Source organism: Haemaphysalis longicornis, unplaced genomic scaffold (genome assembly GCF_048455015.1).
Source record: "Haemaphysalis longicornis isolate Haplotype H1 unplaced genomic scaffold, Haemaphysalis longicornis Haplotype H1 scaffold_10, whole genome shotgun sequence".
Classification (NCBI taxonomy): domain Eukaryota; kingdom Metazoa; phylum Arthropoda; class Arachnida; order Ixodida; family Ixodidae; genus Haemaphysalis; species Haemaphysalis longicornis.
In genome coordinates, this window is record NW_027526204.1 from 155191297 (window position 1) to 155218072 (window position 26776).

At 51.2% G+C, this 26776-nt stretch overlaps 1 protein-coding gene across 2 annotated transcripts in view; it reads left to right on the forward strand.

The window, feature by feature from the left end:
• The first annotated feature begins 27 nt into the window (after positions 1–27).
• Positions 28–26776, forward strand: part of LOC144159702 (ubiquitin carboxyl-terminal hydrolase 19-like) — a 49595-nt gene continuing 22846 nt past the window's right edge. Inside the window, exons 1-11 of one of the 2 annotated variants that reach the window (XM_077691369.1) lie at positions 28–550; positions 757–885; positions 5937–6067; positions 7004–7102; positions 8089–8195; positions 11215–11289; positions 11374–11495; positions 12043–12194; positions 13369–13489; positions 19142–19368; positions 20483–20548. In XM_077691369.1, coding sequence (XP_077547495.1) covers positions 466–550; positions 757–885; positions 5937–6067; positions 7004–7102; positions 8089–8195; positions 11215–11289; positions 11374–11495; positions 12043–12194; positions 13369–13489; positions 19142–19368; positions 20483–20548 — 1314 coding nt within the window. In that variant the 5' untranslated portion in view covers positions 28–465. Of the gene's footprint in view, positions 551–756; positions 886–5936; positions 6068–7000; positions 7103–8088; positions 8196–11214; positions 11290–11373; positions 11496–12042; positions 12195–13368; positions 13490–19141; positions 19369–20482; positions 20549–26776 lie in introns of both variants that reach the window. The other variant, XM_077691368.1, reaches the window with a different exon arrangement.

Below are 26776 nucleotides of genomic sequence, written 5' to 3' on the forward strand. Positions count from 1 at the left end.
CGGTATTCGCTGTTACGTCACGCCGGGCACTAAGATGTGAAGGAGCCCATTCCTTTACATCTTCAACGAAGGTCACATCATCGCCTCTTGTCTTGTTTAGCACAAATATTGGTTATCGTATGTACCTAATTATTTAGAAATAACGTAAAAGCGATTGCAAAATGTACAGTGAGCCGCTCCTGTCAGCATCATCATCATCGCAGCTTTCTGCGGCTCTAGAATCATGTCCGAAATCGTCGAAATCGTCTGATCGGTTGTGCTGTATTTTGTGCTGGAATTGGAACTACAAGCACAAATTATAGCTGCCTGCTGCCCTGCTACACCGGAGCTTGAGAGAAAAAGGAGGAGGGACATTTTCTGCTTCGGTGTCGCGCCAGCGATCCATTGGAAAGGAGTCTCGGCCTCTGGTCACTGCGCAGCTGTGATCGAGCAGAGGACGCCGCACAGAAGCGAATTCGATGCAGCATGGAAGACAAGCGACACGAGAATAAGCGGCGAAAAGAGAAGGAAAATTCTGCCAAGGATGCTGACAACCGGGCTGAGAAGAAGCGTGAGTGTTGCGGGGCGAAGTTGCGCTCCCATGTGCTTCGGTTTGTTTCTGCCTGCGCCCTTGCACGCGGCTGGCTTGGTGGCGCGGCTCTGAGCAGCAAAATGTCAGAGGTGGCCGTGTCGGCACCCTTTTGTAAAGTCAGCTTGAACGCACAAGCTCGCAAACGTGCCACTGCAGGGTGCGAACGATTTCTCTTTTTTTCCCAGGTGTCTTGAGGCACGATTGGAGCCAGACTCACTCCGAAGTGAGCGCCACTCTCGACGTGGGATTTCCTGTGGATTCCAACCAAGTGACGCTCGAGTGCAGTGACTGCCATTGCTCGGTTACCTTGCCAGGTGAGCCAGGGCAACCACCAATTTCACATCGACTAGCTGCATTTCTGGCCGACGCGTTTTCAGACATGGAATAATTTACAAAAGAATGCGTGCGAATGCGGTTGCTGATCTCACCTGCTTTTGTTTTACGCTGTGTCAAAGGTAGGTTGGACATACCCACAAAATTTCTCAAGATACGTCGGACGTATCCGCAAATTTTGTAAAGGTACGTTGGCGTACTTGGTTGGTTGCAGTCGCACCTCTTTGATTATTGATCCCTGAAGGCCTTTGACATTATTTGGGCGGATTGAATGTGTTTTGCGTGATAGTGATGACCAAAAAGAGAAATGTGCTTATATTTTTATGGGGAAGGTATTGTATTCACAGAGGTATTTATAAGGAGGAAGCCAGAGCAGTGTGTTCAGAGTCACGCACCAACCAAATCGAGACCAAGCGTCGTCAACTTCTTCTGTCTGCTCAGCACTCGTCAGTCCATCTGCTCGGTACATGGCCAGCACAGACACCAACACATGCCCGTCGGCTTAGTACAGAGCTCAACATCCTAGTTACAATATTTTAGAAGTTTTTAATGTTGTGAAAAATGTCTTATAAGGGTTAAAAATCTGTTTATGAAAGAAAACGTTTTGAGAAATAGTGTTTTTTTTTAAAATGGTGTGAGCCGTTTCTAAAAGCAGCTTCTGCAGCTGCCGTCGCCTGCCAGTGGTAGCCAACTACGAAATATTCGAAACGAGTAACATCACGTTCTGCCATTTGCCGTTGTTTTAGTGAACTTCGTCTTCCTCAGAACTTCGCCACCGAAGTTCAGCTACATTTTTGCATCGACGCTCCAGGGCTGAGAGTTTTATTGGTTCAATTTGGTGCCCATCACGTTTGAGAGTGGGCAGATTTAAAGGGTTCATGGAGGAAAGAAAAGGTTTAGGAGAGGCCTCGCGCAAGGACAAGAGGATTCATGATTTTCGATCGATACTTGCCCGCCAAAGATCTCGGCGGCGTCTGCTGCAGCACACCAGCGGCCCTTGGGCTCTTGGATTCACCTCGGAATCTCCGACGAGCAATCTGGCATGTGCTTTTTGTTGCCAGACCTACTTTTATTGCGAGGACATCCCTCGGACTGTTTGCAAACCGTCTGTCCAACGGACGATTGAAGAGCCCCACTGTTGCCACAGGGCTGGCCTGCAGAACGGCTGCAGAGATGCTGCTAGGCCGCATAGAGTTTCTTGGCAAGTGCAGCAAGAAACAGTTTGCTGCGCCAGACCAACCACCACTTGGCAGGCAGCTCGTGAGCGGATTACCCTTTCCCGTGAACAAGCACCATCCAGTTCTTGCGTGGAAAAAGGCTTCACGAGACGTCCCTTTAAAAACTTGGTGGGCATGTCCGACGCATGTTTAGGATATTTGGCGGGTACGTCCAACCAACGCCGCCTGTATAAACATTGTCTAACGCGTTGCGCACTTTTCAATGGGAAGGGTAGGGACGCTAAGTTCAGGCACTAATCCGCTATGTGGCACGCGCCGGCGGACATCTCGCCTTACGTCACTGCTCGCGAGTCGGGAACGCTGCACCCGTGGGTCTGTCGGCTTGCCTGTTGGGTTTCAAGAGCCCTTTCAAGAGCCGTGACGGGGCGATAGTTCTGGGGCGCGCTGGGGATCTCATTGAACGTGTCGCTCGCTTCATACTTGCTGCATTTTTCCAAAGATAACGAACGGAGGCGGAACTGAAATAGTGTGAGAACATTAATTGTCGCCTAGATAAATAGTGAACAGAAAAACGATATTTTCGGATGGTGCAGCCATTATTTTACTGATGTTTTTTTCTCTCTGGAGGATTTAGGGGGAAAAAAATTGCGTGCACACTTTTTATTGGGGCGCTCACTTCTACTATTACTTTTCAAAAATATCACATGCTTGTAAATTTCAGAAGATTATAGAAAACAAAAGGATAAGCAGCTGAGGGTCCCCCCACGCTGTCCGGATGCTTCTACAGTACAGTCCTCAATTTAAAAGTGCATACCGATGCGTAGTGCAAACAGCGGGAATAAAACAAAACCGAAATGCGGAGGGAACAGAGGGGTGATGCCCCACTCAGAAAATTTCGAGGCCTGTGATTCAAGTAGATAAGCGCGCAAAGCCGGCATCAGCGTGCGGCAGCACAAGTAACTTTGCTAAGAGGCAAAGGCGGTTTAATCAGCGCCAGACCAAGACAAACAGGCATGGTGAAAAAGAAGAAGGCGTAGGAGCGCCGCCTGGGGAACCCTAACACTTTAAACTATTTTGCGTAGTTCCCGAGAAGTGGCGCTGGCCGGTGGACATGAAAGCACACAGGAAGGCTACAGAGCAGGGAAGGGTAGGAGAGAGCAGCAGGAGAGTGGCTGTTTGGCCATTTTTGGCTCGCGCATTAGGCCATAATTATAGGGCGGCGTTGGTCCAACATATCTTTAAGAAAGTTTGCGGGTGCAGTGCAGACCATTTATAACGTAACCACTTATAGTGCGGGACCGGATAGAATGCTGGTTTTCCTGGCCACCGGTAAGCCTCCCATAGATGTCAACGCATAAGCACGCTACTTATAATGCAATTGCCCAAGGCGCAGTAGCAAGTAAAGTTTTTTGGCGGATCCTCTGATTGACCAGTGCAGCTGGGGCATTGTTTTAGGGTTGTGAGAAAGAAGAAAGACGGAGTCAGCGATCTCGCGCAGTGCCCTCTCCCTGCTCTCCTCAAACTTGGACATAGAAAAGAAAAAAATTGGCGCCCTTTAGTTCGCGTGTTCCGTTTGCACGCACGGGATAACCACAGCTGTCCTTGCTTCACCCTCCTCGTGTGGTGAGTCGTTTCTATTATAGTGTTGTGCATATAAGCAACCACCCTTTTCCTCTTCGAACATCTGGAGTGCCGAAGGTTTTTCCCTACGTGTATGCTGTGCTGATAAGCAACCGCCTTCGGCATGGCGAACACGAGCTGAGGTGGAAAAAAGGAAATCTTGCATGCATTCCTATCACGTTTTCCGTGGCATCCTTTCGTAGCAGCTAAGAAACGTAATGTGCTCCCTCAAAACACAAAGAAGTTAAAGCCGCGCTCGCAGTTTGTAAGACCTAGGGTGCCTCAATGTACGCGCGCGTCAAGGACCATGCAGCAGCTTGTAAACCCCGCAGTAGCGTCTCGTGGGAAAAAAAGGGGGGAAATAAAGACCGTGCCGCTATTTTTAAGAGGTCTTTATTTGGATAATGATAAACAAAGAATGAGTGAAAGGTAGACTGCGATGTGGTTGGATTCGCGCATGTTTTGTTCATGGTGTAGTACTGCTTATAGTGCGGAGCAGTCTACACTGTATGTCCAATGTACCTTTGGATGCAGAATTTGTGTTGGGCAACACTGAGAACTTTGGTAGCATTTATGTTTGTGCAGTGTCTAGAGTGCTGTCCGAGACGGTGTTGAAAGTAGCTGCCAGCTCAGATACCGTGGCACAGATGCAGTGGTCGGCCAGCTGCTCTGCCTGTCGGCATGTGCCTTTCAGACGAGCTCTGACGCACGCAGGAAGCCTTGTTGGGTGAAGTGTCTTCCATTTGGCTGCGCTCATTGGGGCAGTGCAGCCCTCGCCTCCTCCATTTGTGAGTGCAGAAGCAGGGGGAAAAAGGGAAGGAACGGTTCTTCCAGGGTGGCGCAACCTAGGCTGAGGTAATTGAAGAGCCAATTGAAGGCCAAATTGAAGAGCCGATGTTTCTTATTGCCAGGAACTGGGATCTGTTTGAAATTGGCGCTCGCGTGTGGGGGGCCAGCGTGTGGAAAAATAGCGGGAGTCTCGGTGTGATGGCGTGCGGGGGAGACAGACGAAGATGAGAAAGAAGAAGGAAGATTCTCGGTTGTTGAAGAATCTCAAAGGCGAACGGAAAGCAAGAAAAGCAAACTGTATTTACAGTAACTACAGGGCATAACAAGCTTTAACAGCCCTCGCAATTCAAAGCACAAAAAGATGAAACACTTGTAAGTAGACAACACGGGCATTTTCTATCAACCATTTGTATTAGGGAAAAAGAAAAAACACTTCTATACTCCTACGTGAAAAATCCTGCTGGCTAAGCATGGTAACGTAAAGAGGTACTGAGCAGCATCTCGAGAAATAACTTTTTCTTTCATTGCACTCACCCTTAGAGCAATGGACTGCAGTGGTAATGTGGGAATAGGTGGATCGGGCGCAGTAGTACATTGCTGGGTGCTGTTTATGGCTGTTGGGCACTTTGTGAAGGGGAAAATTCAGCAAAGTAATTTTCTCTGGATGCATTAATGGATTCTCTGACTCACTGGGAAGATCAGGTGCTTTCTTGACCGGACCCAAGTAGTGGCAGCCTGCTGGTGCGCGTTGTGTGGGCAGGGAGGACGCAGTTGTGCCTGCTGCTGGTGGTGCTGAATTGGTGTGGATGGATAAAGCAACTTGGGCACAAAACTCGTTGCGGTGGTCCAGTGGCTGTAAAGTGTTCTGCTTCGGAGCCCAAGTGCATTTCGGGTTCGATTCCGATTGCGGTGGCTGCTTTTCAGACGGAGGGGAAAAGCTAGAATGCCGATGCGTCGATATTTTTGTGTGTGTTCAGGATCTTTTGGTGGTCAGTGTTCATCCGGAGCCCTCTACTACGGCATGCCTCGTAGACAAATTGTAGCCTTAGCAGGTTAAATTCCCAGAATTTCAATTTGAACCGGTGCGCAAAGCCAGCGATGCGATTTGTGTTGCACTGGACCGGCTCATTTAGCGTGCAATATACAGAGGGGGCCGGTCATCAGTGGGCACCAAAGCAGGCCATCCTTTGAATGTATGTGGCAAGTTCTGTACGACGACATCAGTACAATCCGTGCATCATCATTGGGGAGAACTGTTGCATGCTACTTTGTGCATTGTCCGGGCACTCTTGTGGGTGCAGTGTCGTCACCGCCTTGCTGTCCTACAGCACAGCTCAGGAAACGGGCCACTTGTGACTTGGTCTTGTGGCGTTCGTCGTGGTGGCGGCACCGCGTGGGAGGAGGAGGGCAGCAGTGCCAACGGTGTGGGTGGTGCCCTTGTGCAGATGGCCGCCAGTGGCAGTGTGAGCTGTACGCGCCCGTGGTGGCCGACTGCACCAGCCTGGTGCACAAGTCCAAGAAGGTGGTGGTCAAGATGCTCAAGCAGGACCCCTCCATCGACTGGCGACAGCTGGAGGTGGGACCTGCCACGAGAGGGGGGCTCTCTCCCGGGGGTGCCACCATGGAAGCGGGGCCGCCGTCTTGCACTGGAACGGTGCTGGAGCTGCAGCGTAGTTGTAGCGTTCTATAAGGGACGTGTGTGTTGTCCGGGGCCTCTAGGAGGGGTCCATTTTGCGGCGGGAATTTCTGATGAGGAACGGCTGCAGTGAGCAGCTCCCATGGCGGCCGCTGCTCAACGGTCACTTTCAAAAGTTTTGTCTGTTACAGTATATTTTACTTATTGCCCTAAATACTAGCCTTGTTTTGCAAGTTTATGCGATAAAGTTGAGTAAATACTTTAAATCACTCTGGGGTCTGAAACCCAGTGGTTTCAAAAATTGCAGGTGGCACTGGCTGCAGCAGGAGTTCCCTGGTGAACTCCTGCTGCAGTCCGTGCAATTTTTTCGTCGCAGAAAGGACCAGCACTGTGCAGTAGCTCACTTCCCGTCGACACAGCTACATCTTCTAGTGCAGTGTACCAGAGTGGTGCTACAGCAGTGTCGCCAAATTCAGCCAAACACGGCTCCGTGTGGTGCTCTGTCGTTTCGTACCGCGGGCAGCAGTGAGGTGAGGAGGAGGGCAGCCGGGCGAGCCCCCGATTGGGTAGTGGCGCTTGTGCACTGGCGCTCCACAGTTGCATGCAGCGTTTGGCACCCAACAACCTGCCCTGCCAGAATCCACATGCGGCTCTGCATAAATGCCAAAGGAGAGTTGGGGCCTGTAAAGAAAACAGAAGCAAGCAATACCTGCGGGGCCAACCTGTGGGCGAACAAACTTGGTGTAAGAGATGCTCGAGACCAGGCTGTTTTCCTCGGTTCAGGATGCTGTGCAGTGCGGAGCCCGCTTGGCCAGCTTTTGTGGCGAAGGCCTGCTTTTCGAGTCCCTGAAGTTCATTTCCCGGTTGCAGAAGGAGGAGGAGGAGGAGGAGGAGGCAGCCGGGGAGGAGGAGACCAAGGAGGAGAACCCCACCGTGGAGCTGGTGAACCCCAAGTACGACTACTACGAGAGCGGGGTACGACCTGGGGCTGTTCTTCACTTAGTCGGAAAACAGCGGAGGGGACCCTACTGTTGGGGAATGTCACGATGGAGGAACTCACGAGCTTAGAGTGGGACTGCTGGGTGGGGAGGACACAGTGGAAGGGGGGCACCCCAGTCGAAAGGTGGTGTGGGTTACCCACCATGGCCATCGGGATGATCATGAGGCCATGGGTTGGGGCATCCTGCAGTCTGCCTGCTGCTTACGGTCTTTCGGCAGGATATTCACATGAGGACCAAGGTGGCAGTGGGACGCCCCTGATAAGGGGATAGCATCACGCTACCAATTAGGTGGGTCCGCACGCAGTTGAGGGGGGAGGAGGCAACACAAGTTTGGCCATAGAAACAATTTAATTAGCAATGCAGTTGGGCCAGTGCTGACGCGCTCACTCGGCGAGATGATGAGACTCATGGAAGCGGGTCGGGAAGGCGGCTGGCGCTGGACCTCAGAGACGCTCCGTGGCCTGTCCTGGGTGCGCTGCTGTATTGGCCCGGGAAGGTCGGGACGCTCATGCTGGTGCATGGTGACGTCCATGCACGCTGCAGGGCTGTGGGGCGAACTCAAAGTCCTGCTGCGGGCTTGCGGGTATGCGTAGATGGGTACGAGGGATGATGACCGTCTCGATCTCAGCCGGGATTCAGGAGTGCTTTCGAATGTCTCCTACAACATGACCGACAATGGTGGGTGGCCAGAGGGAGCGATGGAGGGGCGTGCGGGCCTTCTTATCACCTCCTCCGGGGCGTGGAGGGAAGGCAGAGCTGGGTGCTGGTTCGGGGGAACTCGCGGCTGGCCGATCGCTGTGCGCCCCGTGCGCATAGGCTACGTCTCATCCAGGCCCGGGGGTGGTCAGCATGGGGACGCATGTCGGCTCTTCCGTGGATTGGTGGCACGCAGTCAGTGGCCAGTGTCAATATCCAGACATCGCAGCAGAAACACGAGGTGTGCATTTTTTTTTCACGCAGGTCAATGGAGGCACGGTCACGGTCACCCTGTTTGTCAAGAGCATCTCCAAGGAGGCGCTGGTTGTGGACTTCAACCCGGGCGGCTTTGTCGTCAAGTTTCGCACAAAGTAGGTGTGCCTCCTGAAATAGATAGATATATAGAAACTTTATTGTTCATGGGATGGTGGGGCGAATCAGCTGCCTCGGTCCAGGCAGCCACTGAGGGCCCTGATGATGTGGGCTGCCAGTTCCCGTTGCTCTTGGAGACTCGCCGCAACAACCAGCCACTCCCCGGTGTAATTGTGTGGTTGGGTAGGGTTGTAGGGGCACTCCCACAGAATGTGGTCCTGGGTAGGGGGAATAAGGCAGTGGGGATAGAGTGGGACAGGGGTGTCTGGCGTGTGTTGGAACAGATGGAGCCGAGTAGGTGTGTGCAGGTTATATGTTTGCGCCTGCCGAATGACTGCTTGCTCACGACGGGTAAGCCAAAAATGGCAGATTTTTTAAGGAATTGGTGTAGATATTGGTCGTGCGGATGGGGGATGTGCTGTCAGTAGTGGCAAAAGTGATGGCGAGAAGTTCGGCTTCTTCTGGGGAGGTGCAGCGTCGAGTGATGGAGTAGTGAGTACCCCCCGAAGTGATGAAGGCGACCACACCGAGGTTATCTTCAAAAGCCTCATCTGTGAATACGTGGCGGCTGTTGGTATCACGGTTTACTTTCTTGGCGTAGTATGTGGCACGAATAAGACAGCGTTTGGGATTGCGTTCCTTGTCCATGTGGCGGGGAGTAGGTGCTACAGTAATGTGTTGGAGTATTTTGCTGTCTAGAGGAATTGTTTGAGGCCGGGAAGGACGGGATGAGTATCCTAATGTGCGTAAGATATGAAGACCCGCTGCAGTTTCGGAGAGGCGTTTACCTTGGTGGCTGCGATGGATGTCAATTATATCAGAAACCATCGGGAGAACACCAAGTTGCACTTGCGCAAGTCGGTTGGTGCTAGTGGTAATTGGAAAATCCAGAGATATTTTTGTCGCTTTGCGGATAAGAGCATCAAGCTTCCCTTCCAAGGTGCGCGTTAGGTGACGACGTACGGCGCTTGATAACGAATGCAGGAGATGATAAGAGCATCGCGGAGTCGAAGAAGGTCCTGTTCTTTGAGTCCCCTGGAGCGTGTAGCGACACGGCGCATCGTGTTAAGGATGGGTTCGGCTTGACGGAGAATGTGTTGCACGGCCATCAGATTGCATGTGAAGGCCAAGAACTTTCAAAATTTTTTGTGGGTGGATGGTGTTGTCGTGATGATGAAGGACAACTTGAGGTGGGTTCCAATGATTGGAGTGCACGAGAGCAGTGAAGTTTTCTCAGCGGAGCAAGCTAGACCGATAGTGCGAGCTGCTTGATCAACAACTCTGATGCCTCCAGAGCACGGCTCTGTTGCGGGGTGCATCATTACCCACCTGTCACTGCTCTGTGATTGGCTGTCTTGCAGAGGTTGTGCCAGTCAACGTTTTAATGGCTTTGTGCCCGTAAGGAAGCATACCGTATTTACACGATTGTAGGTCAACCTTTTTTTTTTCATATTTGACAATCCAATGTTGGGGGTCGACTTAGAATTGAAATCGAACCGTCTACCGCTAGTAACGGCCAGAGAAACGAGAAATCGGGGGTGCTACGAGGTGGATACAGCTTCGCACCCTCGTTCCCATGGTTATGGTCTAAAGTGTGAATTGCATGGGGCGTTTTCTGCTCGCGAAAATGCGCCGCGCTGACGCTTCCGCAATGACTACTCGCATGCTGTGCGCTACGTGATCGGCGGCGGCAACATGGCGACGTCACCAGCCGCGAAGAGGTACGCGTAACTCCAGCGACTACTTCTAACCGCTCTTTAAAGATATCACTGAAGGCACTAACGAAGGCGTTTGTGCAGGAAAGGAGCTGATAATGTGGCCGAAAATGACACTATAAAGCATCATTTGCGCCACTAGGGGAAGCGCCAATCAAATATCCACCAGCGTGGTAAGTCTAAACATCTCCGGCGGCGCCAGCCGGCTGTCCCGAGTGCTTTCAAACTGCTGCCACGAAGAGTGCGCCTCCCCATTGGGGCAAGACGTCAGGCTCCTCCCACTGCCGCATTCGTCACGCGTCATACCGACGTCAAACCAGTAGAAGCGTTCTATTCTGAAGGCCCACCACATGCAGCGTACTTTCACCGCGCACGCGGGATCATCGACGCGGGCGTGAAAAGTCGCCCGTGCAACTCCGACGCGCACGAATCGCGTGCAAAAATGCGTCAAGAAGCGTTTTATTCGTCTCTAATAAACAAAATGAGAGCGAATCCCTTGATTCAGTGTGCGGAGCTAACGTAGCCCAAATAATATCACATTGTTCAGTACACTTCCGAACGCGATGGTGGGAGGTTAGTCACTCAAAAGTAAATCGTGCGCGGCCACTTCCGTCAGCCGCCATGTTGTTTGTTTTGGTATCGTGCGGCAGTATCCGCTGCCGGTTCCTTCGATGGTTGTCATCTCACAGCGAACAAATTCTTCCCTCTCAACCCACAGCGCATGGTTATTCCGGGTGCTTATACATAAGCTTTTCTTTTTTAACATCGACCGTGCATACTGCAAGCGCACGGCTCTTGTGGGAGCGTCGATCATTGATGGTAGAGCCGCTGTGTGGGTTGACGGAAGAGCTTCTCTTTTGTGATACGATTTTCTAGCGGCGCTCGCTTTCCTTTCTTTTTGGGGGGGAGGCAACTTTTGGGGGTGGATTTACATTCGAGTCGACTCACAGTCGTGTAAATACGGTAATCGTTGGTGCATGGGGAAATGGTCACACAAAAATGGGCTCGCACAAAGAGCCTGGCGAGTCATTTCCTTCTGGGTGCTGTGCTTGTGGAGATTGTCCTCGGAAAGCAAGTTTGGATTGGCCAGCCAGTGCTTGTGAGCCCTACTTGTAGTAAAAGTTTGCACAGAACAGACAAACCAGAAGAGATGCAGATGGGACTGGGGCTACAGGGACCGATTTCTTTTTTCCCCCCGTGTTTTGTCTGCTCTGCACTAACTTTTATTGGGAGTGGCATGAACTGGCTGGGCCTGCGGCAGGGTTCATTGCCAGCCGTGGCGCCGTCCTCTGTCCCCTCCCAGGAACACCAACTCTGAGTTTCTGGAGCAGCATGGTTCGACCGAGGAGACCACCTTTGTGTGGAAGGTCAACGTCAAGTGAGCCTGCGTCTTCCTTCTTGGGGCGGGGCTGAGTGGATGGGGGGCCCCAGCAGCAGCAGCCGTACCCCCCTTCCATTGCAGGGAGGCCATCCTGCCCGAGGAGTGCCGCTACCGGCTGGGCTCCTGCAAGCTGGAGCTGATCCTGAAGAAGCAGGTGGCCTGCCGATGGTCCTCCCTGGAGCTGGCCCCTCCACAGGCCAAAGGTCGGCACCGCCCCCCTCCTGCTGCTCTCGGCTGGCTTTAGGGGGAATCGTCATCCCGGTGGGGGCCCACATTCACCAGTGATCTCGACAAAACGGCCGCTGTGTTAGAGTTTCTAGGGCTTCGTGCTCTCGGTGCACATATGAGATGGTCGTATTGGGCAAACAGCGCAAAGAGGGCGGGCTTGAAACAGGGAGACAGCGTGCACCTTGTCGTCTTGCCGACACAACTGGCCGAATCGACACTCCTGCTGCGGTCCACCTAATCCTTTGCGGTAAGGGGCAGCTGGGAGCTGTTGCACAGAGCCCAGCACTGGCGATGTGGTGTGAAGCAGAGCATCTGGGGTCATGCATAAAAGCTCCTGTTTGTGTGCACCCGCGTCAAAAGCTTGTGCAGAGGCACCGTTCCCCAGTGCTGGCCTCTTCCCCCTTCCGCCATATTCGGCTGCGCATCATGCGTCGGGTGTGACAGAGGTGTGCCGTCCCAGTTGCCCAGTGCCACGTTGTGCTGGTGGAAGGGTCTCTTGTGGCGTGGCGGTTGTGTGTGCAGGAGGGGATTCGGAAGGTGAGCCGAGCAGCAACCGGTGGGTTCCCGTGACGAGGAGCCCCCAGGCCCGGGATCCACCTGCGGCACCCCCGGCCCCTCCACCGCCACCGCCCCTGGAGAGCCGGCCGCTGGACCCCCGGGCAGGGGACGCCCAGGTGAGGGACGGGCCCCACTGGCACAGTGCAAGGAGCCGGGGGCTCGTGTTGCACCTTGCACTGCCGAAAAGCTGGAGCAGGGGGCGAACGCAGACCGAGACGAGCCTTGCATAGCGTAAATGGAGCACAGCGAACGGGACACCAAGGAAGAAGGCAAATTGGATGAGCGCGGACTTTCAGCTCTCAGTGAAGTGGAAACGGGTTTCTTGACAAGGTAATTGAGCCAATAAAACCCCATGCATTGTCTGTTGGGTTATGCCTTTTATCTGTTACAGTTCTTGACTGTCCCTTGGTTGGGTTCTTTTTTCGTGTTAGCTGAATGTGTAAATGGACCGACTCGATGAATAAATTCCGAGTTGACAGTCAGTGCTTGTCCTGTTTGCCTTCCTCAGTGTCTTGTCTATTGCGCTGCATTTACATTGTGAATATGGATCAACTGGCCCACCTGACCGTGTTGCGGTGCAGGAGACCAATTTTGTTGTGCGTGCAGGCAGCTCCTGCTAAAACGGGCCCCGAGCCGTCGGGTTGGTCATCTGCTTTTCAAGTCGGATGTGAAAGCTACGTTCAGCTGGCCGCTGAAGTAGTGCTGTTATATACGCGGGGCAGCTTGCAACTAGGTGAAACTTGAAAGGCCAGGGGAATGGGCCGGGTGCCTTTGTGGAGAATGTGTTGCCATGGAGAGCTGAAACCCTGGCCAGCTAGCTGCAGTTAGCAGCAGCATCCCTCACTGAGACTCTGTGGCATCATGTGGGTGCCTAGACAGGTTCAACTCGGCGACCGGGCAGAAACCGCCTCTCTCAGGCCTGAAATGACCAACAGGCTGTACTGGCCGATAAGCAGGTAATGGCCCATGAAGGGCAAAGGGATTGCAACATACCGACGTGAGGCTTTGTGACCTCCAGCCGATGCAGGCCTACGAAAAGCCTTGCCTCAACAGTCGATCTCGGGGCTATTGGCCCCGTATGAATGGTTTTCCGCAGAATAGGCTCCCCCTGGGAAAGGTGTGCAATCCTCTTGTTGCTTATTCCGATGCCTCCATTTACCCAAAAGCATTACTACCAAGGGTTTGTGCTGTATGCAAGGCGTGCAAAATTTGAGCCTGCTGAGCCTAGGGGCAGCAGCCGGGAGAGGGGCCGTCTGCAGCGCCCGTTCCCTCCCTGCTCCGTGTGCGCAGCTTGCGGAGGCTCCCCCCGCCCGGGGCTACACAGGCCTGGACAACCTGGGCAACACGTGCTTCATGAATGCGGTGCTGCAGTGCCTGGCCAACACGGCCGAGTTCCGGGACTACTTCCTCGGTGGGTGGCCGTCTCGCGCATTTCCAGGGGGGCACTGGGGGCAGCAGGCGTGCTTTGCTGTACCGTCCCCCCACGTGATGCGACGTGTGATGTCACTTTGGACGTTGCAGAACACAAATGAAGCATTGCAAATGAAACTTAAAGGGACCTAAAGGGTACCAAATCACAGTTCATATTGAAGGGGCCATGCAGACAAAATACAAGTTTGTTTTATTCGAAAGGTTTCCTGTTTTCTAGTGCCCCCAGTGCTTGTCCGGAAGCAAACGATGCTTTATTCACTGACAAATTAATCTCTTTAAGTTAAAATTTTGATTCCCCCGCCAAATCGTGTGTTTCCATGATGTCTGCAATGGCATCACAAGAGCAGGTCTTCAAGATAAACCTAGCAGGCTGTTGAGCCTTGTTTACCTATATTCAACCTAGATGGTGCCACCATAATGCGGCAGGCCATTTTCTGCCCTTGCTTTGTTTTTTACCATATTTTTGCTTGGCTAGTTTTTTGGTAAAGTAGAAAATGATCGCTTCATGAAACACGGTGTTCGCTCAACAAATACTGTCTTGTAAGACACCGTCATTACGCGAATCAGCCATTGTCGTCTGAGACAACCCCAAAGCACCGCAGTGCTGTGCAGCTAAAACAAGCAGAGTGCGCGCAGTACCAACAGCAGTATGCATCGATACTTCTATGTTTACTTGTACTTTCGTAACTTCCACTGTTTACCCCACCATTCTTACTGCTATAAAAATAATGTCCCCTAAATGTAAGCACAAATAGCTTGTTCGACAAGCTTATATGCCCTGCCTAATTTGCGCTTGCTTTTGCTGGCCTCAGCCAATCGCAGAGCTGGCACATATGACAGCACTGGTTCTGTTGCGGGAAATGAGCGAGTGGGTTGTATCAACGTTTATAGATACTTTTTCAGTGCCGCATCTCCCTGCCGCGGCAATGGAGAGAAGGCGGCCTGCCGCGACTCGCCATGGCGGCGCTGCGGTTGCAAGTTGCGCTAAAAGAGCGAGCGTCGTCTGCTAGCGGGGGAGCGTTCCGCTCGGCATCTTCGGTTCTCACCACTTCTGGCTGTGTACTGCAAAAGAAATAACTGTTGTTGGAAGTTGCTGATAATTTTGTTACTGCCGTTCCAGTTCACGATTTGAAACGGACAGTATTTTGTAAGGAGTTATGTGCGTACGCCCAGGGATTTGGAGCGGTGGCTAAAATATCTAGAAGAATAGCGCTTTAAATGAACGTTCGCGTAGTAGTGGCGGCTGTCAAGTATGCACACAAATTTGTTGCAGTGCCGATTGTGCAAATTGGGTGCATCACGAATGATATTTCCTCACACGACTGTCGGAGCAGGTTACACTTTTTTCACAACAACGCTCTTCAGGATTGTGTAGACCTCCGCTTTCATTCCGGCCGCGTAAAAAACAATTTGCCGACGCTGCCCCGCTTCTTGTTCGAGTGCTGCTGTTCTCCAGTTGGCTGGGAGCCGCTCGATTCTAAACTATCTGAGCAAAATCGACGCACTGCAGGGGAACAGGCACCTCATGGTTGGACAGCTCCTCTTGTCGCTCTGTGGGCATGTGCGCTCCTTTTGTGATCACTAGAGACCGGAACTTTAGGCAACATGCCTATTTTTTCCTTCAATCCGTATCAAGCCTATTTAACATATAAGCACGAACTAAGGAAAGGGGAGCATTTTAAGCAGTAGTTTATTGTGCCTATAGTGCCTATTTTGACTATATGGGCTTTTTGGAGCCTAAAAATGCCTTTTTTGTGTTATATGTGCCTCTTTTTTTTTGTTTTGTTTTGTGAGTCGATGTTCTGCAGAGACTGTTCTCACTTCAGCAGCCCGCAACGGGCTGTTTGCTTCACGCTGTTTGCGAGAAAAATCCATGAACCGTGTCAAACACGCAAAAAGCCCGAACCGTGCTCAAGCCACCACCACCTGGAGCTTGCCACCTCGGCCGAGCCGCCAGAAACCCGTGCGCAGCGGCACCGGAGCCAAGCTCACCGGCGACACCCGCGCGTCCACGCGAACTTATTTGTTCTATGTCCTTCTGGCGTGCTGTGTCTCCGGACCAACAGGGAAAACTTCTGCTTTTGTGCCCTATCTGTAGCTAACAGAATAAAAAGACAGCAAACGAAATATGAACGCGACACAGCTGCACACATGCCGTTCAAGCTGGGGGAAAGCATGCCTGCTAAGGGAAAGCACGTGCAAATCTTAGACACCAAAGTTTTTAGGTGATGCCACAAACACGTACACTGTGAGCCACCGATAATGGGTGCACCGCCGGCTGGCAAGATGCAGTACGCGTACCACGAAGAAGGAACGAGAAACAGATCTTAGGAAGGGGGATCTCGGCACTTTACAAGTAGTCTTGTCATGACACCCGTCATCTGCCGCGGCCGGGTAATCATTAAGGGCATTTGGAAACCTAGTATTACAGGAATTAGTTCCGAAGAATCTTGCGCGCTGTCTAATATTGATAATCGGTGTATAGTGCATAGTTACTGAATAGTGTTATTCCGGCAGCTTCACTAGTCATCCGCTTCTGCAGAACAGAATAGCTCAGTAATTTGTACAGAATTAGTGCACTTCCCTGTACTATCCATGGGATTAATCGGTTTTGTGAACAGCTGAGGAGGTCGTTCTGCTCCGTTAATGAATAATTAGTTGCAGTAAAGATCTTTCTTCGACGCACAGTGTCTTCAAGCGGCAGTTACCGATTGTGCCTCTTCCACCAGAGCTCGTTGTTACACCTTCAGGAACTCGGCTAAGGGCAGAAAACTACGCCAAAAACACCCCGGTCTCTGTCAATCGCTTTGCAACGGACAAAAGTGTCGCCGCCCAAAGTATTTGCCCCACGCTGCAGTTCAACGTGACATGGCACATTTGTGTGCATATTTCGCGCTCCTAGCAGAAAGCATTTCAGCAGCAGAGAGAGTTGGCACCATTCTAAGAATGCTAGTTCATTTGAGAGGTTCAGGGCAGATCTGCTGCCATCCCCGAAGGATCGGTTGATTAAATCTGCCGGACATGAAATTTCTGGATTCCACGTGCTTAAATAACTTCCGAATGTTCTGAGAAGCCAAAATTGTGATATTCCAGATGGAATTAGATCATGGAGCGTCCCGAAGTACAGGAACGCTCCACCAATTTCAATGGACGTTGAGCATTGTTTTTTAGCACACAATTATCGACTTAAAGGGGATACAACTTCAAGCAGCAAACCATTGAAATTGGTGTGGTTTTCCGTGGCTTTCAATCTTTTGTTTTGGTGTTGAATCACCGTAAATTTCACGTAAATTTTGAAATATGAACTCTTGTGATGCTTATTTACTGGAAGAAAATGAAACCACTTTCCCGCTGCACATTATTTGTCTGCGGTTTCACTGCAAGTCAAAAATTTGTGCTAAAATATGCTTCTGAAGCAAATAGGAATTGAGCCTATATATGCCTAATCAAGACTATTTGGTGCCTATATATGCCTAAATGGAACTTCTCAGTGCCTATTATGGGCGCCTAAAACCTGGGTTTATCGTGCCTAATGTTCTGGTCTCCAAGTGATCACTTAGCGTGTCGGCGCTGTCTTTCTTTTTTCGGAAATCGCCGCTTCCTCGACAAGTAGCTGAAAAGGTTGGGAAAGTTAACAGGAACTGCACTTTCCTTCAATGCCCAGTAAGTCCGGTCAATCTCGACGACTTTACGTTAATCGTATGCCTATGCGCAATGTCCTTTTCGAGAAAATGAAAGCCACATACCTTGCACGTTTTGCCTGTAGCTCTTTGTCTGCGCGGGGACTCACTCTTTTCCATTGGCTGATAAGGTATACGGATCTGATGGCGGCGCTAAAAAATGACGCTTCTGAGTATTGCTTCTATATCCACTCGTACAGCCAGCTGCAAAGCACAATGTCATTGCGGTAAGCTAGGCTCGATCATCAGGGGGAACACAGTGGGTTGACGGAGTCACGAAATCCTCAATGAAATCGGCACTGTTCAATAGCGTCATAAATCAAACGCACTGAAAGGCCAAGGTTCGCGCACAGGGGTCAAGACAAGTGCAGACGAAAGGAAGAAACTTGTAGAGCATCACGCAACTACGCCGCAACTTTGAGCTCATGCCGGCGCCCGAATACTATATGCTCTTCTGGAAGAGTGGACTCTGAAGAACTACACAAGGGGCAAAAAAATTCATTGACATCTGTATATTGTAGGTATTTTCTTCCGAGAACGTACACAATAACCAGATGTGTGCGCCCACCCACGCATGCACACTAAATGTGCAATTCGATCCTGCTCCACTCGAAAGGAAAGCATAACCGAAACCACATGTGAGCGTCGGGATGTCGGCGCGCAAGAAAAGCTCGATGCGCTTAAACCTAGAAGAGGTACGGAGAAGAAAAATCAGCACCACATGAGAATATCTACTTGCGGAGTGCACGTGTAATGCTGTGCTGGGCCCGGCAATAAACGCAAACACAGCGCGCGCGCGAGGGGTCGAGAAAAAAAAAAAAAAAAAGAACGACAGAAAAATTAAAAAGTACGGTACATTACACGTTACGTAGGGTTAGTGGTCACGTGATTTTTTTCGCTCTTGGACTTATTCGCCCTCATGCAAATGCTGGCGACTGCCTCCCTTAGCGTTCTGCCCCAGCATCTTGGGCTGTAACCATCTCTGGCTGCGTATTCCAAAGAAATAACTGTTCTCGGAAGTTGCTCAGAATTTTGTTGCCGCTATTCCAGTTCGTGATTTATTTGAAACGGACCGCATTGTGCAAGGAGTAATGTACGTTCGCCCAGTGAGTTTGAGCGGTGGCTAATTAATGTCAAGAACGACAGCGTTCTAAATAAATTTTCGCCTAGCACTGGTGGGAACACTGATTCACTTGCCATGCCAATCGAACAAAAGCATTGCAGCACGTATGATATTTCGTCATAGCCATACGCAACAACTGCGTGCTTTTTATGATTTTGACGGAGTCACGAAATGCTTTTGCCCGTGGCTGCACTGTTCAGTTGCACCCCAAACCGAGTGCATTGAAAAGGCAAGATTCTCGCACAAGGGTTGAGACAAACACAAGCGAAAAGAAGAAACTTGTAGAGTGGACACGCAACTACACTGCAGCTGCAACTTTGAGCCCAGCGGAATGGCGCACGCCGTCAACGCTGCCGCCGCAGCTGCCGCCGTCGGCACGGCGCAACTCGCGACCGAAGTGCCCTCTCAGCGCCTAGGGTAAAGTCGCGCCCGTTTTGGAAGGCGCAGTTTCGAAACTGAAAAAGTATCCATAAACGTTGGGTTGCATGGCTTTTCCGTTTTTATGTAGCTTATTTGAGCAAAAACTGGCGTCAGTATGATTCTAACGAGGCAATCTTTCAAATGTACCAAACTTGTGTTTTGTCTGCATGGCCCCTTTAGGGAAAGTAACGCATCGAATAAATCGTAAGTAATGTTTTTCAATTAAAAAAAAAAACAAATGGCTAGACCTTGTGGGGCTCGAACTCAGGCTGTCAACCCAGGCTTTCGTTACGCACGAAGTGGCACGCCACGTGTCTCGTGGGGGCGCTGTGCAGAGTGGGCCACCGTGCCACCTGTGCTGGCTGCAGTAGCGGGAAGCGGGATGAGCGGGGGGCTGGCGTTGGCGCAGGCGGGCTGTTCCAGGGGGAGCTGAACCGGGAGAACCCGCTGGGCATGCACGGGGAGCTGGCGGTGGCCTTTGCGGTGCTGGTGTCGTGGCTGTGGTCGGGCCGGCAGCGCTCGTTCGCCCCCAGCCGCCTCAAGAGCCTCATCGGCATCAAGGCGCCCCAGTTCACGGGCTTCGCCCAGCACGACGCCCAGGAGTTCATGGCCTTCCTGCTCGACGGGCTGCACGAGGTCGGTGAGGCGAGGCGGCCGCGGTGGGGACAGCCACCGTTCGGAGAGTCGAGCAATGGTTGGCGTGGCATAGCGGGGGCTCGCAGCTGGAACGTATCACCGAGACACAAAGGGGCGTACACTATGACGGAGGCACAGGGCACTGGCAGCTGGTGTTATTCTAAATGGTGCGAAACGTGTAATCCAGGGAACGAAGTGGGAAAAGTGGGAAAGGAAAGATGCAAGGCGTCCAGAACTGCTGGCATAAGCCTGGGTAGGGGCATGTGCTGCCATTGCAAGGATCCCTCCAAAAAGTGCACGTCGCTTGTAGTGAGAGCTGCACCCGCTGCTGGACAGCTCACTTTACAGGGCTGGCATTTTGCATTGCAGAGTTGCAGCACAACTGTGGTCCCTAGAAATGGTGCTGTCGGAGGCCCTTGATTTGGGGTGAGGATTTGGCGGGAGGGCAGTGGTCCGCTGCGCTGCAAGCCATAATCTAGTGTACTTGAGGGGGAGACCACCTGCAATGTCACGCTCAAATATTCTTCCAGCCACCATCAAGATTATTCTTCAATCAAGGTCAGGCTTCCTTTTTTTCCCCTTTGCTGTATTTGCATTATGATCAGCAGTTGCCAGAGAAGGACCCCCCAGTGCCTTAAAATTAGGGATATCGCGCCTTGAAATTTGGTTAAAATGTTGCTAGCACAAATGCTGAGCTAACTTATGCTCACAGGGGCTACTGTCTCTGGCACATGTAGAAAGACAGAGAAGTGGAAGGCATTTTAGCAGGCTACCAAATCGTCATCTGAGAAGGCCTCTCCTTCCGATGACTGCCATACGCATTCATCGCAAGCTGGCCGAGTCCATTTTTTTGCCCCCGATTTAACATTTGAGGTGAGGTTGTTCAGTGGGGCCCATTTCAGGCGCACACAGCAGTGCAGTTTACGCCCCAGCACACCTCAGCATGGCAAGCACAGCTGCAACAAGCAGGTGCCACTACTTTCTAGCCGGCCAGGTAGCCTGCGTGTCCCGCCACCTTGTGGGGCACCCGGTCGTGCGAGGGCCACTGTCGGCCCGGCCACTGCGGCAGCTGCCGATAGCATAGCAGCCCCTGCCTGTGTGCGTCTTTTTGCAGGACCTGAACCGCATCCAGAGCAAGCCGTACGTGGAGCGGGTGGAGTCTGCGGGCCGCCCGGACAGCGTGAGTGCCTCCCTGAGGAGATCCCTGTGTTGGGGGTGGGCCACGGACACCACATTGTGGGTTCATGGATTGACTGTGGGGTTCAATGCGCCTGGGCTACGAGGCGAGCCGCAGTGGAGGGCTCTGGCCACCTGGGGGAGGGAGCTCGACACGTGGGTGTGCTTGCAGGCATTGAACCCGCAGGGACCTTGGGCTCACCAGCGTAACGCCCTAGCCACAGAGCCACCGCGGCGACTTGCATGTTTTCGTGCTACAGGTGCACTGTGGTCTGCCTGTGGCAAGAACGTCAGTAATGGGGCACTGTTTTGTTGTACTGACGCTAAGCTGTCCAAAGAGCTTGGGGTGACGAGATAACAAATGGCGAACATTTTGTAAAGCTCAATTAAGGTATGTGCGAGAGAAGGTCGGAATTATAGTTAAGCCATATATTGACGCAACAGGGAACACATTTTGTAAAGCTCGATTCAGTTCTGTGCTGCAGAAGGTCAGAATTATAGCCGTATATTATTGGCACTGTTGATGCAGTGCAGAAGCCTCCATGTTTGTCCAGATTTGGTTTCTTGATTTCATACCCAATGAGGAACTTGATTGGGAAACATTGTCCCGCTCTTTGCGCGAAAGCCTTAGACATCTGCACTTGAACTGCATGCTTTGTGCATTCGCCCAGTGAAAATGGTCGCAAAGGCTGTCTGGAGCATAAATGCTTGGGCTGCGAGATAGGCCTGACACATAGTCCGTAACACCTTTGCAAACTTCCTAGCAAACGTGTACACTTCGGCAGAACTGCCTGCAAAGCAAAACAGTCGCAAAGGGGCAGTGCAGCTTGAAGTACAGGCTGTTGCGACGATAATTGGAACACTTTAAAAATTTTTTCCTGAGCGAACCGCCGCTCTGTTCGCGCTCTAACTTGCCTCTAAGGTCGCATTTTGTGGTCTATTTTGTTTGATACTGGGAACAACGATGGTACTGACCTGTGTATTTTGAAAATAAATAAAAACGATTTTCGCCAATGGGAAAATGGCGGCTGATTTGGACGTGCGAGTCAGCGCAAGTTGATGTTGGAACGACGGAACCACCTTGGGTATGCAGAGCGGAACGCATGTTTGGGATTCACGGTAGGAAGGAGCCAAATGGTGCAGCAGACGATCAGAAAATGCACCTAGGAATGAGCTAGCAGACAATCAGAAAACCCGGTTTTCGGCTCGTACGTCCAAATCAGCCGCCATTTTCCCATAGGAGAAAATTGTTTTTATTTATTTTCAGGATAAACGGGTAAGTGCCGTCGTTACCAGTGCCAAACAAAATAAACCACAAAATGCAACCTTCATGTGAAGTTTGAACGCAAACAGAGCGGCGGTTCGCAAAGGAAAAATTTTTAAAGTGTTCCAATTATTGTCGCAACACCCTGTACAGCGGCTGAAAGCCTGTGCACGATAGCCTGTTGGCTTACTAGGGGAATGGACAGGGCGAATTTTGGAATGATACGAATTTCTGATAAGTTTTGGCTCTTACGAACCGACCTGCGTGGCCCGGCGGATGATACGAACGTGCTGGTGAGGTGTCCGACTGCCGAGCAAGCAAGTGACGGCGACGTACGGGCTCTCCCTCCCCTCCTCGTCGCTCATTCCACAGGAACGGCCGGGGTTTTGTTTTCTGCTCGTGAAAACATGCCGCGCACTCCGCAGGCGCACTGATGCCGCCGCAAAACCACCCGCACGCTGCGTGGGGCGCAGGCGACCGCGGCAACGTGGCGGCGGCTTCGGTCGCGGAGTGGTGCAGGGCGCTCGAGCGACCGCTTCAAGTCGCTCTTTAACATGCCGCTCAAACTCAAAGCACACACAAAGTTTATTGTGCAATAACTTAGCTAATAATGTGGGCGAAAACAGTGCCATAAAACCTCATCCGCATCCCTAGTGAAAGCACCCACGAAATATCTGCCGGGGTGCTAAGCCTAAACATCACCGCCGGAGCAGCCGGCTGTCTCGAGCGCTTCGAAACGGCTGCCATGAGGCGCGCACCTGCCATTGGCGCTAGACTTGCTAATAATCTTTATTCAGTGACGCTAATTGGCGCAAGTCGTTAGGCTCCTCCCACTGCCGCGCGCGTCATTTTCCAGCATTTTCTCACTGAGAGACAGGCGGCCGCGGGCGCGGAATCACTAACGCAGGCACGAAAATATTGCGCGCGCAGTGCCGACGCGCACGAATCGCTTGCAAAAACGCGCCGTGCGATTCAGTGTAGCGTGTAGTGAGCTTGGGCACCGCGAGTGAGTTGAAAAAAGTCCAGAAAGGACCGCTCGGCGATATAGAGATTAAAAAAAAAAAAACCGGAAAAACGTCACGAATTTCGTCACGCGGAAGAAAAGAAAAGAAGTAAACGAAAACTTTTTTTAGTGCTCAATTTTTTGGGCTGTGTTGGTTCATACGAATTTCGGATGATACAAATATTTTTCGTGGTCCTGCGAGATTCGTATCATCGAGATTTTACTGTACTAATTAGCTAGAATCTGTTAGCAAATGTCATGTTCAAAATTAAGGGCTGTGTGTATAGGACAGGTTTTGAGCCAGCCACCGTTCAATGCGAGTCATTCTTCAAAAATTGTCAAGCTCACAGCCGTCGTGAAGTAGAAGTTGCACTGAAACTTGCACTGAGGGTGTGGAGAGGTTTGTGAGAATCCGTGGCCACTTGAATCCTATTTTCGTTGGTGTGGGTCAGCCATGTGAGATCAGCAGCAGTGTATGGGTGGGGCCATCTTTGCGACGCATGTGTGCGAGCCCCTTGGAATGCTGGTGATTGTGAAACTGTTTTGGGGAACCTCAGCGGTAGAGGGGAACTTGTGGAACGGTTGGCCCCTCTCAGTAGACACTCGTGGCAACAGTGGTTGCTGAGTAATGCAGGAAACGGCAAACTATGAAAGCTGGTATTGCCGCCCTATACACTTTCCCACGCTACGATTTGTAGCAGTGCAAACTGTGAATGGCGAAACAGGGTTGGTAGAGCTTGTCTGAGCAGTTTGCTGAAGCAAACATGAAAGCAGGTACACGTGAATGTGAGATGAATGTATGTGGGAACTCCGGCTGAGCACGTGTAAGACAAAGTTCAAACCGAATCGAATAGTTTTTAATACAAATGCTTATCCTTTTTTTGGGTAAAATTAAAGCTTTCACCATCTGGAGATACAAAATCTGCAGCTTTGTTGCAAACAAATAACACAAAGCAAGCTTACAGACTGACAGTTTAAAGCCCAACTGCTCTCAAATTTCTCTTTGTCTAAATTTGATCCCAATAAGCAGTTAAAGCTCTTAGCTCTTAAAATCACCTTGCCAAAATCCTAAGCTTCGTAAGCACACAGTGCACTAGGTACCGTCGTTCAGAGTAGCTCTGTGCAGGCGACGTTTGCATTTGGCGGAGAGTCGCCGAAACAAGTTCTGAGCGGCGTGTGACGGAGGTTGGGGAACCTGTCCCGTGATGCTTGCGCTTCTCCGGCGACTTGCACGGCGCTCCGCCGGGTGCAGGGGTGCGTTCGCCCGAGGTTTCTCTGCTACACCACAGCGCTGTACTGCCGTCGCCATCACATCATTCAAACTAACCGCTATACGCCTCGAGCTTCACGGTCGCTGCGCCGCCTGCCGCCACTTCTCTGCAGCGCTTACGGGATGGACGGGGTGCAGCTGGTAGCGGCTCATGCAGTATTTTGGTTCTCTTTCGCTTCCTTTTGCATTTCGGCACCCTAAATAACTTGTTATGGTAATGTCTGTAAGCAAATAGTGCGTCTAGGGCACTTCAAAAAACAGACGTGTCCTAATGGAGTGCTGGAACGAAAACAAGAGCTATCAGGAGACACGGTAGTGTGCATTTCTTCGCCGCTCTTACGGGTGTCGGCGACGGCAGCAGCATATCACCACTGTCACCTCCGCATACGTCAGGCGGAAGTGAATGCTTTTGTCGCCTTGTTTAGACCTGGTACTGGCACAGTGAGAGGTTGGTTTCGTTTTGCAGTGCGGACAATGAATGCGGCATTGTTTCGAATATATACGTCATAGAAAAATATGATTCGGGGATGTGATTACCTAATACCTGACAATAATGTGCTTTTTATGGAAATAGAGGCCACGCGAAAATGTTAAATACATTACAAGGCTCTCCGTCATGAAATATGTGCCCATTAACGTACGCCTTATAGCAAGAACCAGGGGGTTAATGAAACCACGGAAAAAAAATGATCTGCAACTCCAGCAGCAACGAAATAACTCATACGGGAATTAAAAATAAACACAGTGTATCTTCAGAAATGCTGAAGAAGTTCGTCTAAACTTAAGCCAGGTAGAACTTACCTGACCACTAGATTCGAATCATCATCATCATCAGCCTATCTACGCCCACTGCAAGGCAAAGGCCTCTCCCATTATTATCCAATTACCTTGGTCCTGTGCCAACTGTGACCAATTTATCCCCGCAAACTTCTTGATCTCATCTGCCCATCTAACTTTCTGCCGCCCCCTGCAATGCTTGCCTTCTCTAGGGATCCACTCTGTTACCCTTAATGACCAGCGGTTATCTTGCCTTCGCATTACATGCCCTTCCCACGTCCATTTCTTCTTCTTAATTTCTACTAATATGTCTTTAACACGCCACAACGGCCACAACCTCCCATGAATACGCCAACTAACCCTCGGCCCTCAGTCCCCAGCGGCTGCGAAGCAACTGACCACGGCGGCGGTCAGACCTGTGACGCAGCAGAGGGTGTCAAGAATCCCTGGATCCGGACAGGCCGCCAATGGAATCTGAACCTGGCAACGTTTAACGCACGAACCTTATCTAGCGAAGCAAGTCTCGAGGTGTTGTTCGAGGAACTAGAGGGCATTAAATGGGATGTAATAGGGCTTAGCGAGGTTAGGAGGGCAGGCGAAGCCTTTACGGTGCTGAAAAATGGACACGTCCTATGTTACCGTGGTCTAGAGGACAGAAGAGAACTGGGAGTGGGATTTCTAGTCAATAAAAAATTCCCCGCATTTCCCCGAGGGGAAGAATGTGAAAGTGCGAATGCAGGAGTTGAATTTGCGCGGTTCGGCAATGTTCGCGAAAGAGAGATCACACACACACACACAACTACAAAGAAAGAAAGATGCATTTATTCACAGACACCTATTTGTGTTGTCGTACTTGATTGCTAGAGCGGATCTCAGCTTTGAAATTTCGTGTCAGTACTCCTTTAAGCGGGTGCATTAGCCCTTCTCACGCCCGATTCCTAGCCAATCCCCCACGTGGGTATGTCCATGCACAGTCACCTATTTGTGTTGTCGTTGTACTTGATTGCTAGAGCGGATCTCAGCTGTGAAATTTCGTGTCAGTACTCCTTTAAGCGGGTGCATTACCCCTTCTCACGCCCGATTCCTGGCCAATCCCCCACGTGGGTATGTGCCATGTCAGCGGCCAGGCAGCGCGCGCCCATCTCCCCCCGTTGCCAAGGAAGACGAGGAGCGCGCGCACCCGCAGCTGTTGCTATGTGGACGGACCGCGGTCACCGGAATTCAGGGTCGCTTATAAAGTGCATTCGCACTTAAAAGCATAGCTGGCAACATAGACGAATACTATAGCATTAACGAACGGGCAGCAGGTCTTGTAATTAGGCTCAATAAGAGGTACAAGCTCAAGGTGGTACAGGGCTACGCGCCCACATCCAGCTACGACGACCAAGTAGTGGAACGCTTTTATGAAGATGTGGAATCGGCAATGGCTAAAGTAAAAACACAGTATACCGTAGTAATGGGGGACTTCAATGCTAAAGTAGGCAGGAATCAGGATGGAGACAAGGCAGTTGGGAACTATGGTCTGGGCTGTAGAAATAGCAGGGGGGACCTACTAGTTGAGTTTGCAGAACGGAATAACCTACGCATAATGAATACCTTCTTCTGTAAACGGGAGAGTCGGAAGTGGACCTGGAGGAGCCCGAATGGGGAGCACAAAAATGAAATAGACTTCATATTATGTGATAACCCTGGCGTCGTGCAGGATGTGGAAGTGCTCGGAAGGGTAAGGTGTAGTGACCACCGTATGGTAAGATTTCGAATTAGGCTAGATATGAGGAGGGACTGCAACAAGCTAGTACGAAAGAAGCCGATAAACGAACTAACAGTAAGACGTAAAGTAGAAGAATTCAGGATCGCGCTGCAGAACCGATATTCCGCCCTTAACGAGGAAGCCGAGCTTACGACACAGGAAGCCAGC